At 37.9% G+C, this 16,215-nt stretch overlaps 6 protein-coding genes across 6 annotated transcripts; 5 read left to right on the top strand and 1 right to left on the bottom strand.

Moving 5' to 3' along the window:
- Positions 1–711: 711 nt before the first annotated feature.
- Positions 712–1,038, top strand: GCK72_013477 (uncharacterized protein; the record flags this gene model as incomplete). Its single annotated transcript, XM_053729864.1, has 2 exons — positions 712–854; positions 936–1,038. 2 exons carry the CDS (start codon positions 712–714, stop codon positions 1,036–1,038), a joined length of 246 nt encoding a protein of 81 aa, XP_053584636.1.
- A 239-nt stretch (positions 1,039–1,277) lies between these two features.
- Positions 1,278–2,227, top strand: GCK72_013476 (uncharacterized protein; the record flags this gene model as incomplete). The annotated part of the gene is made up of 3 exons (XM_003101366.2): positions 1,278–1,421; positions 1,978–2,053; positions 2,145–2,227. The coding sequence occupies 3 exons, from the start codon at positions 1,278–1,280 to the stop codon at positions 2,225–2,227; spliced, it is 303 nt and encodes a 100-aa protein (XP_003101414.2).
- Positions 2,228–2,725: 498 nt separating this feature from the next.
- GCK72_013475 (uncharacterized protein) lies at positions 2,726–3,092 on the top strand (the record flags this gene model as incomplete). Its single annotated transcript, XM_003101323.2, has 3 exons — positions 2,726–2,851; positions 2,902–2,954; positions 3,008–3,092. 3 exons carry the CDS (start codon positions 2,726–2,728, stop codon positions 3,090–3,092), a joined length of 264 nt encoding a protein of 87 aa, XP_003101371.2.
- A 3,388-nt stretch (positions 3,093–6,480) lies between these two features.
- On the top strand, positions 6,481–7,473 carry GCK72_013474 (uncharacterized protein; the record flags this gene model as incomplete). Its single annotated transcript, XM_053729863.1, has 3 exons — positions 6,481–6,573; positions 6,618–6,673; positions 7,347–7,473. The coding sequence occupies 3 exons, from the start codon at positions 6,481–6,483 to the stop codon at positions 7,471–7,473; spliced, it is 276 nt and encodes a 91-aa protein (XP_053584635.1).
- A 1,430-nt stretch (positions 7,474–8,903) lies between these two features.
- GCK72_013473 (uncharacterized protein) lies at positions 8,904–10,026 on the top strand (the record flags this gene model as incomplete). The annotated part of the gene is made up of 4 exons (XM_003101353.2): positions 8,904–8,999; positions 9,043–9,104; positions 9,156–9,284; positions 9,822–10,026. 4 exons carry the CDS (start codon positions 8,904–8,906, stop codon positions 10,024–10,026), a joined length of 492 nt encoding a protein of 163 aa, XP_003101401.2.
- An 845-nt stretch (positions 10,027–10,871) lies between these two features.
- Positions 10,872–15,485, bottom strand: GCK72_013472 (uncharacterized protein; the record flags this gene model as incomplete). The annotated part of the gene is made up of 7 exons (XM_003101297.2): positions 10,872–11,201; positions 12,120–12,248; positions 13,346–13,500; positions 13,571–13,924; positions 14,204–14,314; positions 14,495–14,663; positions 15,294–15,485. The coding sequence occupies 7 exons, from the start codon at positions 15,483–15,485 to the stop codon at positions 10,872–10,874; spliced, it is 1,440 nt and encodes a 479-aa protein (XP_003101345.2).
- Between the last annotated feature and the right edge of the window lie 730 nt (positions 15,486–16,215).

The raw sequence follows: 16,215 nt of genomic DNA, 5'->3' as shown, positions 1-16,215 counted from the left end.
AACCAAATCAAATAAACAAGAGGAAGGAAGTGGAAGTTTTATCCGGAAACGTGTTATAAAAAGAGTTGCGAACAGACTCTCAACCATCCTGAAAAGATGAAGCTCTCCGTCATTTTCTCCCTCTTTGTTCTGATTACTGTCTGTATTGCTTTAAATAATACAACCACGAATTCTACCAATATTGAGGAAGCGAATCGGAATAACACTCGTGTCAGAAACTTTTTCAGAGAGAGTAGGAGGTATGGATGTTATATACTACAATTATTAGGAAACTTCAATTAACACTGTTCTATGTGAAGAATTTGTAACAGTAAAACTGATAATAACAAATTTGAAAATTTTCAGAAATCGAATCCCACGTTCCAGCTTCCTTCCAATTGAATCAGACCACTCAAGGTTTTTAGGCGGAAACAAACGACTCTTGAGGACTGGATAACATTTGATTGTTTTGTTGAATGCATTAACTTTTCTGAATATTGAAAGTAAAGCTCTTCTTCTTAAAAAGCGCGGGACAGTAGGCTGAATAACAACATAACCTTCGATCTTCTCGTAACTTGAAACCTGCGACTGAATCGTGGCTGGTCAAAGGAACGATTGAGTTAACAAAACAAAAACAAACTTACCCAAAGAAAAAGGATGCGGAAGTTGTTCAAGTGTTTATCCGGTACAGAGCTTCGTATAAAAAGATGATTTCAGAGGTCAGATAGAAACATGAAATTGTCGATTCTTCTTGTTCTCTGTGCTCTGATTACTGCAAGTCTAGCACTTATTGATCCGAACCCCATGTTGAGAGATTTCCCAAAACGAAGAAAAGTCACAGACAGTCCTGTGAAAATGTTAATGAAAAGCAAAAAGTGAGTTTTTTCTGTTTCCATATACTCATTTAAATTTATTATATTTTTTCATGTTCAATAAATACCATTTATAATTTGCAGCAGAAATCGAGTCCCTCGTGAAATCATCTCTTCAACTCATACTCCCGGACGTTTCCGCCCGTTTACAGGGAAACGAACGACTCTGAAAAACTGGATTGTTTGAAGTTTCTAGTTATATTTAATTCTGAAATAAAGAGTTTTTCACACCAATTTTATCAACATTTGAAAGTGATATCATTTCTCAAGATCTATTTTGATAATGAAACTGAAACCCTGCCAAGTGCTTCCACAGAAACAAATATATGACCTCTATGTGGGCGATAAAATAAATAAAAGAGTTGGCACATAAATCTGTTATAAAAAAAACTCAGAAAGTTTGTTTCAGTAACATTAGATTAAAAGATGAGAATCTCTGTTCTATTCGTGGCAATCTCACTTTGTTGCTATGTGACCACCGTACAATCAGGGGAATCTGAGGCATCAGTTTCATCCGCTCATGCTTCAAATGCTCTTGAGGCCAGTGTTCACGAATCTATTCCAGCCAGGGTTTGTACATATTCTTCTTGAAAATCTTCTCTTTCTTGAAAAAATAGCCAAAATATTTCAGACATCCAGTAGAACATTGGGAACATCTCATCTGGAAGAGGAAGAAACTCCGGGAAGAGTTATTTTTCCTCTGACCAATCCTGTCCTCTTCACTCATTCTAATAATGGAGGATCTTATAATAACTACATCATTTGTTTTATTTTTTCTCTATTAAAACTTTTTTTGTTTTAGTACGTTTGATTTTCTAATTTCTGTTTGTTACCCGTGGCATATATGCTGCAATCAAAGATTTTATTTGTTACTCATATCATTTATCCAATCTGAAACAGTATCTTCTTTATAAATTTCCCAGTATCTGATCACATGAATCTCAAAAAAAGAATGGCGAACCCGACAAACAATATCAAGTGGATAATTGAAATTGGTCAAGTGTTTATTTAATACAAGCTCAATATAAAACGAAGTGTGTGAAATGGGTTTTCAGTTATCATTCATTTAGAAAAATGAAGATTTTATTGGTACTGATTCTCTTGACTTTTCTTGCAACTTGTTCAGTCACTTCAACCAGCAATTCCGTGGGAACAGATCTGCAAAGCAGCCATGACAAAAGATTATTCAGGAAAAATAGAAGGTGAGTTGGACACGTCATGAATCAACAGTAACAAGAGTCAGTTGAGAATATATAAAATTTTCGAAACTGAAAGAGCCAACATCATTTCCAGAAATCGAGTGTCTCGTGAGAAGTATCCTTCCACTCATGCTCCTGGAGACTTCCGACCTTTTACTGGATCACGAACGACTCTGAAAAACTGGATTGTCTGAATCTACAATTAATTTTATTCAACGAAATAAACTATTATCGAACGATATTAATTTGAACTTTGTTACGACACGTGATTTCTATTTTGGATCCTGAAAATATAACCTTCTTGGTTGTTTTGTCTTGACTCTTCCATTCCAAGTTATTTCTTCACCACAGATTAATCTTGAGTCAGATTTCTCACAAATTAAATTCGTTCAACTCTATGTTTGTCTGTGATGGAACTTTGGACAATACGATGTTCTCATTACATGCAAATAGTGAAACAGCACAAACGATCAGTTGACAATTCGCATTCAGAGGAGCTTTTTGATCTCTCTGATAACCTACTTCCATTTATTTCCTGCTGTTACGTAATCTGTTTTTCATTTTGTTGACCAACTGACCCGTGAAGCATCTCAATCAACACAAAACGAACATCTGACACTGATGTTTGGCGAGAAAATAAATAAGGAAGTTTGCTCAGAGTTCGTATAAAAGCAAATGATCCAAGCTCATTGGATAGGAACAATGAAGCTTCAATTTGCTATTATTCTCATCTTTGCTCTCATTATTTGTGATCTTGTCAGTGCAGAATCAGAGAAAACTTCTGAAATTGTTGGAAGAAAGGTTGGTACAAAATCTGATACCTAGTTTGAGAAACTTTTGAATGAATTTAGAAGTTCAATCGACGTGGAAAGATGCTTGGCGAGGATGGGAAACCGGAGAAAAGGTAATAAAAATTTTGAAGTCTTCGAATCTTGTCGCATGGAAACTTAATTTCAGATCTCGATTCCCACGAAGACTTTCTCATGGAAATGGTGGATTCAGAACAACAAACAGACCGCTTCAAGCTCGTCTCGTTGGATAATGGTCATTAAATTATTGCTGATTCGTTGAGTTTCTGTCATGCAACATTGTAATTATAATGATCGATTTGAATAATAAACATTTAATTTTCGTTTTTAGTGGGCACTAGATCATAGTCATGCTAGAATACCCATGATCGATGTGTATCTTCTTAATCAAATGTCTCGTTTTTATTGTTGCTATTTTGCTCTTTTTCTTGCTTTTAAAAACAATTTAATTCACTTGACAAAAGAGGATTACATTTACAAGTGGAACATAGTTTGTGGAGTTGCAAACCTGAAATCGACAATAAAGTGCAATGATAAATACCCTATTCGATACTATTATACCGTAAATACTGAAGCACATGTACTCCTATTATTCAAAGAGCTCGTTGTGCTTTAAATGTGTGCTTTTATTAGCACGGCACGCTTCTTACAACCGCGCTCTACCGAAACTGAAGAAAATTGTGTGCGAAATTAAGAGAGTCAGAGAAAATTAGATATTTCTCAAGGGGATTTCGGTGGAGCGCAGTTGTAAGAACTGTGCTGAGCTAGTAGATCAGATTGTGATCATATTCTTCGATTCCATTTTTGAAAATCTATTCTGGGAAACATGTCTTATTTTACCAACAGTTGGTACATATTTTGGAGAATTAGGCGAAAGTCTTATGAAAACCATTGTGTATGGGTAAAAAACTACTGCGATAGCGAGAAATCTGAATAAAGTCTATACGGGAAGTGTGATTCTATAACAGTTTTTCCTCTATTAGAGGGTGTGTTTATATTTTTAATTCTGAAGGAGTGAGCACTCATTATTACAGGTGTGCTTCAATTACAATATCTACGGTATTTCTGTAAATTTCATTTTGTTCTTGTAAAAATTCATGGTCAGATTTCCGAAAAAAAGGAATGAATTTATACACTAACCAAATTATTTTAAAACGAAACAATAATTAAACTACCGTTGAAACATTCACGTCAAACATTTTACTGTTAATTAAGGATATGTGTAAAATCGAATCATACTGTATAGAACAAATGCCCCCACCGACAATAATTATAAGTGAATCAAAGGGAGGTAGAGGGTTTTCTTGTGAATACGTAAAAAAAGTTATGAACACCGTCGAGAGATTAACAAAGGAGAAGAAGAATTGGCTGAACACGAAAGTATACACATTCTGCAAAAACACAATTGAGAAATGGTGAAAGTAGAAATTTCTCACCGGTCTGGGATTCATGGTTATTAGTTTTCTAGCTTCATTCCTCAATTCTGGTACCTGTTTGTTGTTTTGAAGACAATTTTGGATATCTTTTGAGAATAACAATCTAAAAAAAGATAGAACGTTCATACTTTCCAATCAGACGAACTCACTGAAGGGACTCGTAACTCTTTCCAATTTCTCTAACTGACTTCTCCCATTCTCTCAAACAGAGACAACAGATTTCGATCATAATCATGTCTGCAGCTATGGCAATCCAAATTCCAAATGACGTCGCTTCATTCGAATGAGTATAAAATACGGAAACAACAAGCAAGATAATGAAAACTATCTTGTCCAACGAAACAGCTAATGGTGCGAGAAATTTCTGACAATAAATTCGAAACTTGAAAAATTCAATTTTTCAAACTTACTCTTTTTTTTGTGTTATATTCCAATATTTCTAATTGCAACAGATAATCCTCAATTTTTTCTCTTTCAGATTTCTTTTTTTGATTTTGTTCAGAGTGTTGAACTCTGTCGTTTTCTACTAGATCTTCTGTCTTCGTATCTTTTTTTGAGTTCGGATTTTTCTCTTGTAAACTTTCAATTTTGGAAAAAATCCTCATTTCAGCTGATGGAATCCAGGGAAAGATTCGAAATCTGAAAACAGTTTATGAAACAAATATATCAAGGACCAATAAATTAGGAACATAATTAAGATTTATACAAACGAAAATTGACAGACAACAATCGAAAGTTATTTACTTAGTGTAGAAGGGGAATGATTGATAATGAATTATGATAGATTAAAACTCCCAGAAAACTTTTCTACGAAGGTGTTTTATTGAACATACACCAATGAATTATTCTAGAATATCTAGTAAGAAAGTGCTTTCAAACACGGAAAAACTTTGATTAGTCATTAGAAAGTTATTCCTCCAAAACAGCATTGTCTCCTTGCAGGTTGCTCTCGCAGACACCTATTGATTGCATTTCTCGGCACACAAACATTGAATTGAGCAAACAATACTGCCTCGGCTATTTTCTCGTACAGATACGCAGATTCCACTGATTTTGCAACATTCGCGCTTTAAGATGGGTTTAGTATTACTGAAATTACGAAAATTCAGCGAACGTGGAACAGTTATACATCTTTCACAAAATGCCGACTGATGATCTCCTTGCTTTTGATGTCCCCTTAGTAATGCAATCGTCTTCAGCCCATAATCCAAGAGTACATCGAAAAAGGGTGCATCGTGCTTATAGGGTACATTGGCTCAGATGGTAAAGTGAATCTTAGGGTACATCGAGGAGCTACTACAAGCATAAGAACACTTTCATACTTTTATGTGTAACTCTACTGGATCGTGTTCGTTAAACTTTTTTTGAAAGATAGCCGAAATATTCAGCAATAAGAAAATAAGTTTATTGAAGAAGTTCCACTTCTAACATTATCGATAATCATTCATCTTCTACGAACTGCTATAGAGAATTCAATTTTGAAGACTTCATAATGCCAGAAAACAACCATACTTCTTTTTTATTCTACTGATCCTCTGATCTCGATTTCTATAACTTATTTACTGATCGTTTATAATTGCTTTGCAAACAAAAAACCAAAATAAAAACAGCCGTTCGTGATAATTCAACAGATAAACAAGGAAGTATCGATAGCTTATAAAAGTTGGGAAAATGTAGAATAACAACCTTTCTTGCTGACGATGAACTTGAATCTTTTGCTTCTACTTATTCTTTCTCTTGTATTATCTGATGTTGCATTTGCAAAAGGAAGAAAAGGAGGCTCTGTGAGTTTCACGATTAATAAATTTCTATAAATTGTGATTTCAGAACAAGAAACCGAGACCGAGACCAGGACCAGTGTTTGAAGGAGGATTTGATGCAAGGTGAGATCCTTCGAATATTATTTTTCTGGAATTACGATACCATTTTCAGAGTCCGGATCCCTGGATGATGGTAAAGAAACTTCTAACAGATTGCTACTTTTTTAATTTTCCCATCTTATACCGTTTCTGAAATTGTATTTTTTAAATAAACCTTTGCATAACTGATATATTTTAAATGCAACGCAGTTATCATTGGTCATCGACGTCATCTGATCATTTGAGTAAAAAAGAGTAAACAATGGATTGTTTACAGACAATGATGTTGAGTGTTTAGTAGTGTATTGGTGCTGAAAAATCAATCGATGAAACTCTTATTCGGTCTAATTCTAATCGTTCTTTCCTGTGTATTCATATCTGGAAGCTATGACAGAGAAATCGGAGTTATTGGGAAAAGGGTGAATTCATGAATATGAAATTGAAAATTCATTTGAAAGTTCAGAAGTTCAATCGTCCGGGAAAACCTGTGAAAAATGGAGGTGCTGTCTTTGGGGTCAGGTGAGGAAATAATTGAGTTAACCAGACTTGTAGATTTCAGGAACCGAAGCAGATCAGACAAAGCAGAAATTTGAGAGCTGAAAATAAATTCTGATTACATGAAAACATTGTCTAACTTATTAGTTATCGAGAATTGCATTGAAATAAATGATGAGAGATTTGCGCTAGAAGGACCGCATCGATCGACTAAATAAAAATGAAGTATTTTTCTAAAACTTTCGAAACAGTCAAATCTAATCGTTTCAGCACTCAAACTGACCGAAAAAACGCCCGTTCAGTTTTTGAAAAACTCGATCTGACAAACAAATCCTGACAAATAAAAAGTGTAGACAAATAATTGAAGTTAGTTGTTTTTTCTTTGTTTTTCGGTAACTCTGAATAAGGAAGTGATAACACGAAGAATATAAAAAGATACCACTTTTCAAACGTTCGGAAAAATGAACTTCACATCCATCTGCATTTGTATTCTGTTGATACTCCTTGTTGGAGTTGTTGAACCAGAAAGATCCCGAAGGGTAAGATTCTTTTAAAGTTCGAAATGAAACAACCTGTCTTTCAGGGAGCCTTTCGAAAAATTCGACGAAGAGTTCGTGAGAAAACTGGGAGGGTTCAGCCAACAAGGTGAGATCATAGAATCTGTGAGCTCCGACCAATCAGAATTAAAAATTTTCAGAGAATTCTTAGGATTCGCTAATGATGGGTCAAGCTTCCGTAACCCACTCTCTTCTGGAGGTGGATTCAGAGCAGGACGATCCATCATTTGGAAAACTTCTGAGCTCCCTTCCAGTCGTGGAAAATGACCTGAACAGTCAGACAAAGTGAAGATTTGAGAGATGTAAATAAATTCTCATTCAATGATAAAATATCTTTACTATTAACAAACACCAGATTCTGTGTGTATGTGTGTATGTCGCCGACCCTACCGCCCTCCCTACTCGGAAAAAGTGGCGTGAAACTGTCGGCCTCAACTTCGTCATTTCTTTCCTTTCTCCGGCATGCATTTTCTGTCGGCCGCGTGGTTGTGGACGGCGTGTCGCCGCGTCCGATCTGGCAAGTTATGCAACGTTGACTACAGTTAGTTTTTAGTTCAATCCCGGGGGCGAGAAAAGATTTTTTGGTTTTTTTTGTTGATAGATTCGAAAAAGTGATGTATCCGAACGTTCCGTTTGTTTCCAGTGAGATCAACGTCACAAATAAACGAATCGGTTTCTAAAAAGAAACGACGAGAAAGATTTTTTTTAATCATCAGATTAAGAAAAAATCGAGGATTAAAAACGTTTCCTTTCCTTCCAGATTGATCGGTAACACAATTAGATACGGGCAGTTTTCAGGACACAGGTGATGGATCCATTGTTGATCCAAATGGGCCCACATTCCTTCAAAGTTGGACAAAAAAATCAGAAATTTTCAAAATTTTCTCGCGATACCCGTCTTACTTTTCTTCCAAACTCCCGAAGTGACGTCTTCTGAGCCAGAAACACTGATAAAGCAGAGGGGAATTGACAGCGGGAAAAGGGAGAGACGATCGACAAAGCGTCGTCTCTTCTTCAGTCGCGGCGTTCTTCCCAGCACAGGTAGACCGACAAGTCCCAATTACGGACGAGCGACGACTGAGCGCAGGCGTGCGAGTGGCGAACGGACGCGGCTAAACGACCGCCAGCGGGCTAACGACGGCCTATTACCAGCCCTCAAAATCATTCGGAAGTCGACATGCCAAGAAGCTCTTTGCGTTCAGGAAAGATCCGGCAAGATCTGGCAAGTTAGGCAATGTTGACTGTAGTTAGTTTGTTCGAACCCATTTGAGGACGTGAAAAAAAGTTCTCTCCCCCAGATTTAGAAAAAGAAAAAGAGTAATGAATCGAAATCGTTCCAGAAAAGCAGAGATTCTTAGACTTCGATAGTCTCAACCGTTTGAGAAGTGCCGTAGGCGCTGTAACACCCAGAAGGGTGGTGTAGAAAAGGAGGTTTAGTCGCCGTTAGGCGACGTGAACCGACTGGTACTAAATAATAATGAAGTGTTTTTGTAAAATTTCCAAAACACTCAAACTGACCAAACTAAAAACGAAAAAAACGCCCGTTCAGTTTTTGAAAAACTCGATCTGACAAACAAATCCTGCCAAATAAAAAATGTAGACAAATAATTGGTTTTCTTTGTTTTTCGGTAACTCTGAATGAGGAAGTGATAACAAAACGAATATAAAAAGAACCCACTTTTCAAAAATTATAAAAAATGAACCTGGCTTATTTATGCATTTGTATTCTGATGATACTCCTTGTTGGAATTGCCGAACCAGTGAGAGATCTAAACTCTTTAACTAATCTAAAGGTAAGATTTTAAGAATATTCGAAAGGAAACACTATTTTTACAGGAATTCTTTCGAGAAGTTCAAAGAAGAGCTCGTGAGAAGGCTGGAAGGACACAGCCAACAAGGTGAGATCTTAGAATCTGTAAACTCCGACCAATCCAAATTAAATATTTCAGAGAATTCCTCGGATTCGCAAACGATGGGTCAAGTTTCCGTAACCCACTCTCTACTGGAGGTGGATTCAGAACCGGACGATCCATCATTTGGAAAACTTCTGAGCTCCCTTCAATTCGTGGAATCGACAGGTTACCTCAAAAGTCGAAGAATGTAACAAAGACAGTCCGTCAAAAACGACAACTTCTTCCAAACATTCGACAACCTTTTCACCGATAACTTGTGTTTCAATGATATTGTTTGTGATTTTTAATTCTTCCGAGAGATATGTAAATTATTAGACAAAATAAATATATTATAATAGATTGAACATTTACTCATTCTGATGCATTACCTTTAATCATTTCTAAAAACTCGCCACCCACTGTTTACAAACTTAGAAAGTAATCCTTAAAAGTATGCAATTAAACAAACAATCAGCTTAATTTCGGACAAGAAATGAAAAGGAAGTGGTAGCAGAGTCACTATTTAAAAAGAACAAATCACAAAAAAGTTACTAACATTTTCAAAATGAAACTCACTCTATTGCCTGCTTCTCTTTTTATTATTACCTTTCTAATTGAAGATGTTTCTTGCCAACGATCTTCATCTGTACATTCTGTTGGTACTCCTCAATCACCAAGGTGAATATAAATAATTTATATCAATCCACGGATCGTTTTATTCAGAAGATTCAGAGAAGAATTAGTGAACACTGAATTCCGAACCGGTCGAGCAATTGATCCAAGACTTTATGATCTCCCATCTACCCGAGCACCAAATCAACCTGCTCAAAACAATAACTTAAGAAACGACAATTCATCCGAAGACCCTCTCACTGATGGTAATTGGTTCGAAATGCTCGTTGCTCTTTCTTCTCTTCCTCATAATTAATTCTCATCAGTCTTCTCATCAGTCTTGTTTCCACGTAATAAATCTGTTTGCCACCACCGCAACCAACAGAAACTGAGAAACTGGCTGCATTGAGAACAGTTGTCTCGTGTATGAAGCCACGAGCATCCGAAAAAAAGGAGCTGGTGCTAAACGATTGGCTGATTTATGGGAGGAAATGAATGGAGGGAAGTTATGAGAAATTTGAGGAAAAAGTGAAATCGATAACATTGTAGAAGTTTCAGTTGTAGACGGGACAGTAAAATTTCTTGTTGGATTAGACTTTCTATATTGACGCTTTTCAAATTTCATCTTCTGACCCCTAACACAAATTATAACTCCCAAATGTCATGTTTGAATCAATTCATTTAATAAATTAATGTTTTATCAATGAATGTGAAATAGTGAGGACCGAGGACTTCAGATGAATGTCATCGGATAGAAAAAATAAAAGGGGATATAATTAATAATTTTTGGTGATTTGGGGAGACATTAGATAAAACTGTTCAGTTTTGTTATTGAAAAATTGGAAAAAAAAATGCCGGGCAGGAAATGTGGATCATCATTAAAGTGGAGAACAACAACAACTTATTTGTACACATATTTGAATTGAGCCAAAGTGACAAACGAAACGATTTTCCTTAAAATCATTTTAGGATACCGTTAACAGGAAGAAATTCGGAAGACAACTAAATATTCTACATTTTAATTTTTGGAAATGTGTTTATATCACAGAAAATTTGAGAAAGAGAAATGAGGACTTGAGGAATGTGTGGGTGAGAAGGAGAATGAATAGAAAAGGAAGAAAGATCATGGATAATTTTTGCCTATCGAATCAAAATTTCAGTTCAATTATTCTTCACCGCCAATTGACTACCACCAAAGTCAATCATCGGATTGAAACTATCATCAAATGAACCCAAAAAGTAGTTGGGCGCGGGGAAGGAATACGACGTCGGAGTTCCCATTGCCATCAGTGGTAACTCCCTCTTCACTCCCCAAACTCCAGCTGAATCCGTCAGATCAATTCCAGAAGCAAGGCTTGATGAGGCGCTGGTCATTCCAATGATTGGCGTCGTATCTCCATTTTCTTTTTTGATACGTCGTTGTCCTTTTGAGGAAAGTTTTCGATTACGGGTCTGGATCCCCTCCTTCTTCATCGCCATCGGACGTTCAACCTGAAAATTTTACAGTTTCAGCAAGTCCCTTATAATATTCATTGTCACGTATTCAGGTGTTCTCATCATTATTCTCCGAAACGGAACTACACATTTATGACTAGAGTTAGATATATGGTACTCATTAACTCAATTTCCCAGCCTTTATAAATTTACACCTCCCTCATAAACTAGTTGTTTTTTCTCATTCACTCTAACCATATCCCGGATATAATAACCATAAAAAGTCGGCTCAAAACAAAACAAAAGTTGCGCCATAAACTCAGAGTCATCTTCTCTTCTCTCTCTCTCCGTTTCCGTTGGTAACCAAGACAATCATAATAATAATTACCAATATAATTATCTTGCGCGCGCTAAAGAGAGCTCAGTAGAACAATTTTCGTGGGAAAATGCCATCAATCATGACACTTTAGCATCCGTTATCTTGGCGGCATCGCGGTAAATGTTTTGTTTTCTTTTTTGGGTGAAGAGAGGGAGAAAGGGAGTAATTACATATCGGAAAAAGGTGGCGGATGATACGATAAGGGAGGCAAGGATCAAGAGAAGGTTGAAAAGGCATCACTAAAAGTTACGCAACTCTTTTTCGCGCAACCAATTTGTCGGTATCGGGGTCGGCTTTTTGATAGGGAATAAAGATAATGGAGTTTTATGGGTCATGTTGTTTTAGAAGAGAGCACCGGTATTTTTGAAATGGATTGGAAAGAGAAAAGCTGCTAGAAACACATTTTTGCGCTTCTGGATTCGGAAGACTTTGCTTGAAAGAGATTGAGACTTGTCTAATGGATCAGAACTCGGTTTGTTTTCGGGAGACCAGAATTCTTTTAGAGACTTTGATTCTCCCAAAACGAAATTAATACCATCTAGTTAATGCTCTCTCCTGATGTAACCACCCAGAAACGGTAAAGTTCGTCTCCTCACCTTATGAAGTTTGTAGTAGAGTCCACAAGCATTACACACTGGATGCCCTTCTCCATTTCGTCTCCAAAGAGTCGTCGTGTTCGTGTGGCAGTTGACACACTCGATTCCAGTCCGTTTTTGAGCGTTCTGCTGATAAAAAACTGTTTAGAGTCAGAGTTCTAATGAAGTGAAAGTGGAATGGAATGTGTGAATTTATAGAGTGTCAACGACGACACCTTCCCCTCTTTTTGCTTTTCTTCATTAATTTCAAGTCAATTGACAACCATGTCATCATGACTTTTGTCGGCATTCGAAGACGTCGACGCCGTCGTCAACGAATACCGTACTTTCTCTTCTTCTTCTTCTCTGCCTTCTCCGCCGAAAATGTTTGAATTTCAGAAGTAGAGGAAACATAGAGAGGGAAAGAAAACGAGGCAAAAGATGGTTATCGCTCATTTCGGTCCCTCTTGTTTTCCGTGGCGACAACGATAGGAATTGACAAATTTTTGGGGCAAAGAAGAAGAAAAAGAAAAAGGGAAAGAAGACGAGAGAATTCATTCGGAAAATAAAAGTCTACTGTAAAAGAAACGAGAAATCTGTGTTCATCTCGAGAATTTCGAAAAATCAGGATGTCATGATCTATTGAGAATGGAAAAGCAGCCGAGTAGACAAAACTAAAATATCAGAAGATGCAAAGACGTGCTTATTATTGAAAATCAAGTTAGACTAATTTATGAAACTTAAGCAAAACGGTAAAACCTAGAAACTTCCCCTAGTTCCTAACCCAGTCATCCCTAATCAGATACCGTCTAAATACCCCCTTTTCGAATGACTGCTCTCATGTCAATGTCCTATTTCGTAACCCATCAAACTGCTACATATCTCAAAGTTACGCCATCCCACAACTCAACGTGCCACTTCTTATGAAACACCGTCCTTCTCTCTACTTTCTTTTCGATGGTCCTTGCCCTCTTCGCCATACCTAATTTGTCATCATCAATAAGGTAGTCGTGATCAATTGCTCAATGAGACGAAGAGGGGAACCCAAAAAGGAGATCCTTATCAACTGTTTCTAACCTCTCGAGAGGAGAGGGATATTCTACTCTACCGCGGCCCGCCGTCTCTAATAAAAAGTCATTCGGAGTCACCAAGGTCGAGCCTCGGCTTTTTTTCCGTCTCTGTCATCAAGAGGGATAAAAGTGACAAGTGATGGGGCAGGAAAGACCTTCTTCCTCCTCATTTCTTACCTGTCTTTTCTTCGGCTTCACCAATGGTCGAGCATGATGATTCATCTTAAAGTAGAGACCACATGCGTTGCAAAGGTAGTTTCCAGAACCGTCACGACGCCAGAGTGGGGTGGCATGGACTCCGCAGTTGACACATTCACGATCCTCTGTGCCGACTGAAAAAAGAAAAAGTTAGAACTTGAAAGTTAGCATATAAATAGCTTTTTGAAGAATCAAAAAGCTCACACTGACTGTTGGCACCCGCAGATCTGTTTGTCTTCGACAGTCCGATCGTCTTCGGTGTGGATGTTGAGTTGGCTGATGAGCTTGAAGCTGAAGATGATCCAGAAGACGTCGAACATCCATTCAATCCAGTAGGCGTGAGCCCTGGATTCCCACGAGGGAGGATCGATGACTGCACATTCGATGTGGTTGAGACGATGTTTCCAGTCGTCGGATTACTTAAATTCCCTTGCACAATGCTCACATTAACCTGATTGTTCACTGTGATCCCACTGGCTGACGTGGCGGCGGCAAGTGTATCATAACCATATCCATTTAGTGTCGGTGTGTAGAAGTATCCTCCGGGGTTTTGAGCTGCTGAAAAACGGGGAAAAGGTGTTGAAGTGTCATGAGGAATTCGGATGGGAGAGAGAGAAGGGGAGAGTGGGAAGTTGAGATTACCCATAAAGATAAAGACATGTCAGAGGGAACATTTTATAGGTCTCTGTGTGTTCGGAGGTAGTGGTCATTTTGGGATTGTTCGGACAAAAAAGGTGAATAAAATTGTATGGAACAGGATGTAAATGGGTCAGAAGCTAAGAAACAAAGACTTCCTACGCTTGGCTGACAGTAGAGAGAAGTGGAAACCCAACTCACTTCCAAAAACTCCGCTGTGCATTGTCATATCCGAATTGGAAAAGTCCATATCATTGCCGGTGCCGACGGTTGTTGTTGTGTATGGTTGGTAGTTGAGGAACATTGGGTATGCTGGAAAAGAAGAAAATAGATTGAGTTGAAAAGAAAGTTGTTAAGAAGAATTGGAGGAGAGTGAGGGTGGAGTGAAGCTTCTTCCTAATTTCCCTCCAGACAAACGGAAATTAATCTGGAGAGGAGTAGAATGAGCAAAAACTTAGAGAGAAACAACTCCGAAACAAATACAAAACGAACCAGTTGATGTGTTGTAGTCCTTATAGTAGGTGGTTGGCGTATTGTACGCGGGGAATGCAGTCGAAGACGCCGCCGAGGCGGAGCTCGTCGCCACCAACGACGCCGTGCCAGAAGACGTTGCAAGTGAGAAGTCGACAGACTTATTATTCTCGTAGTCCATATTTGACTGCTGAAAAAATAGGAAGAGAGTGAAAAGAAAGAAGAAGAAGAAAATAAGTTGATGGATTAGAACGAGTAAAAATAGGGGGACACACAGAAAAAAGGGCTTAACGATGAGAAGAAAGAGCACAAGAAGAGCAACGGGAGCCCATGGAGCATTCAGAAGTTGATGGGAAGGGAAGAGGTGAAAAGAAGAGATAAGAGAGAGAGAAAGAGAGAAGGGAAGGGGAACGGCGACACTTGTGATAACCATCTGCGGCTAGCAGATTATCAGCGAGTCATCAGAGAGAAAGGGTAACCGAGATAAGGGTGAAATAGATCAAGTTACAGATTGAAATTGCAGATGTCTTCCCCTCCTCCTCGTTCTTTTCAGGGCCACCCCGAATAGTGGTAGTGGTGGTTTTCTAGATTATCTAGGTCTATCTAGATACGGTCTTCTTTCCTCCGAGGACTGAATCAGAGGCATACGTAAGGGAGGGAGAAGAAGTAGGCGGGGTCCCAATCCTCCTCCTCCCTCTCTCTTCTTCCCATCGAACATAGCTAATTGTCGACCGCCCGTCCAATAGACTTGGCTGATGGGCGGAGTTTAGAGAGCGAGAGGCCTCTGGGAAGAAGAACGAAAAGAAGAATTGTCAGTTACCTCATCTGAATTGGCACGTGGCATGTTGAGAGCATCGACAATATCATTCGTGTCGAGATCCAAACGGAGCAACGAATCAAGCTCAAAATCGTCATCATCGTCTCCTCCTCCGCCTCTACCATAAAAGAATTCACAATCATTTTCTGTTTCTTGAAGTGAATCGAAATGATCTCGGGCGGCACAATAATCCATGATTCTCTCACTACAAATTTCATTCTAACCTTTCATTCGGAAAAAGGTTTCGGGGCGATTAGTTTACCGTTATGAAAATGTTGGAGAGTCGAGAAATTCAGGCGGTCGATGGCAACGACGGCCCAATAATTTCTCGTTGTTCCTCTCGTGTCGATTGTTGGAAAAATGGCGAAAATTGGACAAGGAAAAGAAAAATAAAAAATACTTTTTTCTAGCATTCATTTTTTAATCACTCTTTTCCACGTTGACCAAGAAAAAAAAGAACAGTTTAACGTGGAAAATCGATTTGGGACGTGAAATACATTAATTTTTTTGATAAAAATTGTTTTGAAAATAAGGAACGTGTAATTATTGGTGGAGCCATCAAAAAGTGAAGATCGGCAGATCATGACCTCGCGGAGCAGCAAAAAAAACTAGAAAAAACTGCCGAAAATACTTTTTTTTCAATGTGGAAAACTGAACAATTTTTTGTTTGACCTACTGTAACTCGGTGGGAAGTCGATATTGAGAAACAAGTTGAGAAGGAAACTTGTAGATCAAACATATTTAAAAAAACAAGTGAATGTGTTTTTTTTTGTTTCAAAGTAAACATTTCTTCAGAATCCAGAAAGTCAGTCGATAACATTTCAGAATACTGAATATAATTTTACAGTTTTAGAAATGAAACAATGTTGCCATTGTTTTTTCTGGAATGCTAAACCTGTGTTACACAGTCAAAATATATAAATGA

The sequence above is a fragment of the Caenorhabditis remanei genome, chromosome IV (genome assembly GCF_010183535.1).
Source record: "Caenorhabditis remanei strain PX506 chromosome IV, whole genome shotgun sequence".
In the NCBI taxonomy this organism is placed as follows: Eukaryota; Metazoa; Nematoda; class Chromadorea; order Rhabditida; family Rhabditidae; genus Caenorhabditis; species Caenorhabditis remanei.
This window is presented reverse-complemented; position numbering and strand designations above follow the sequence as displayed.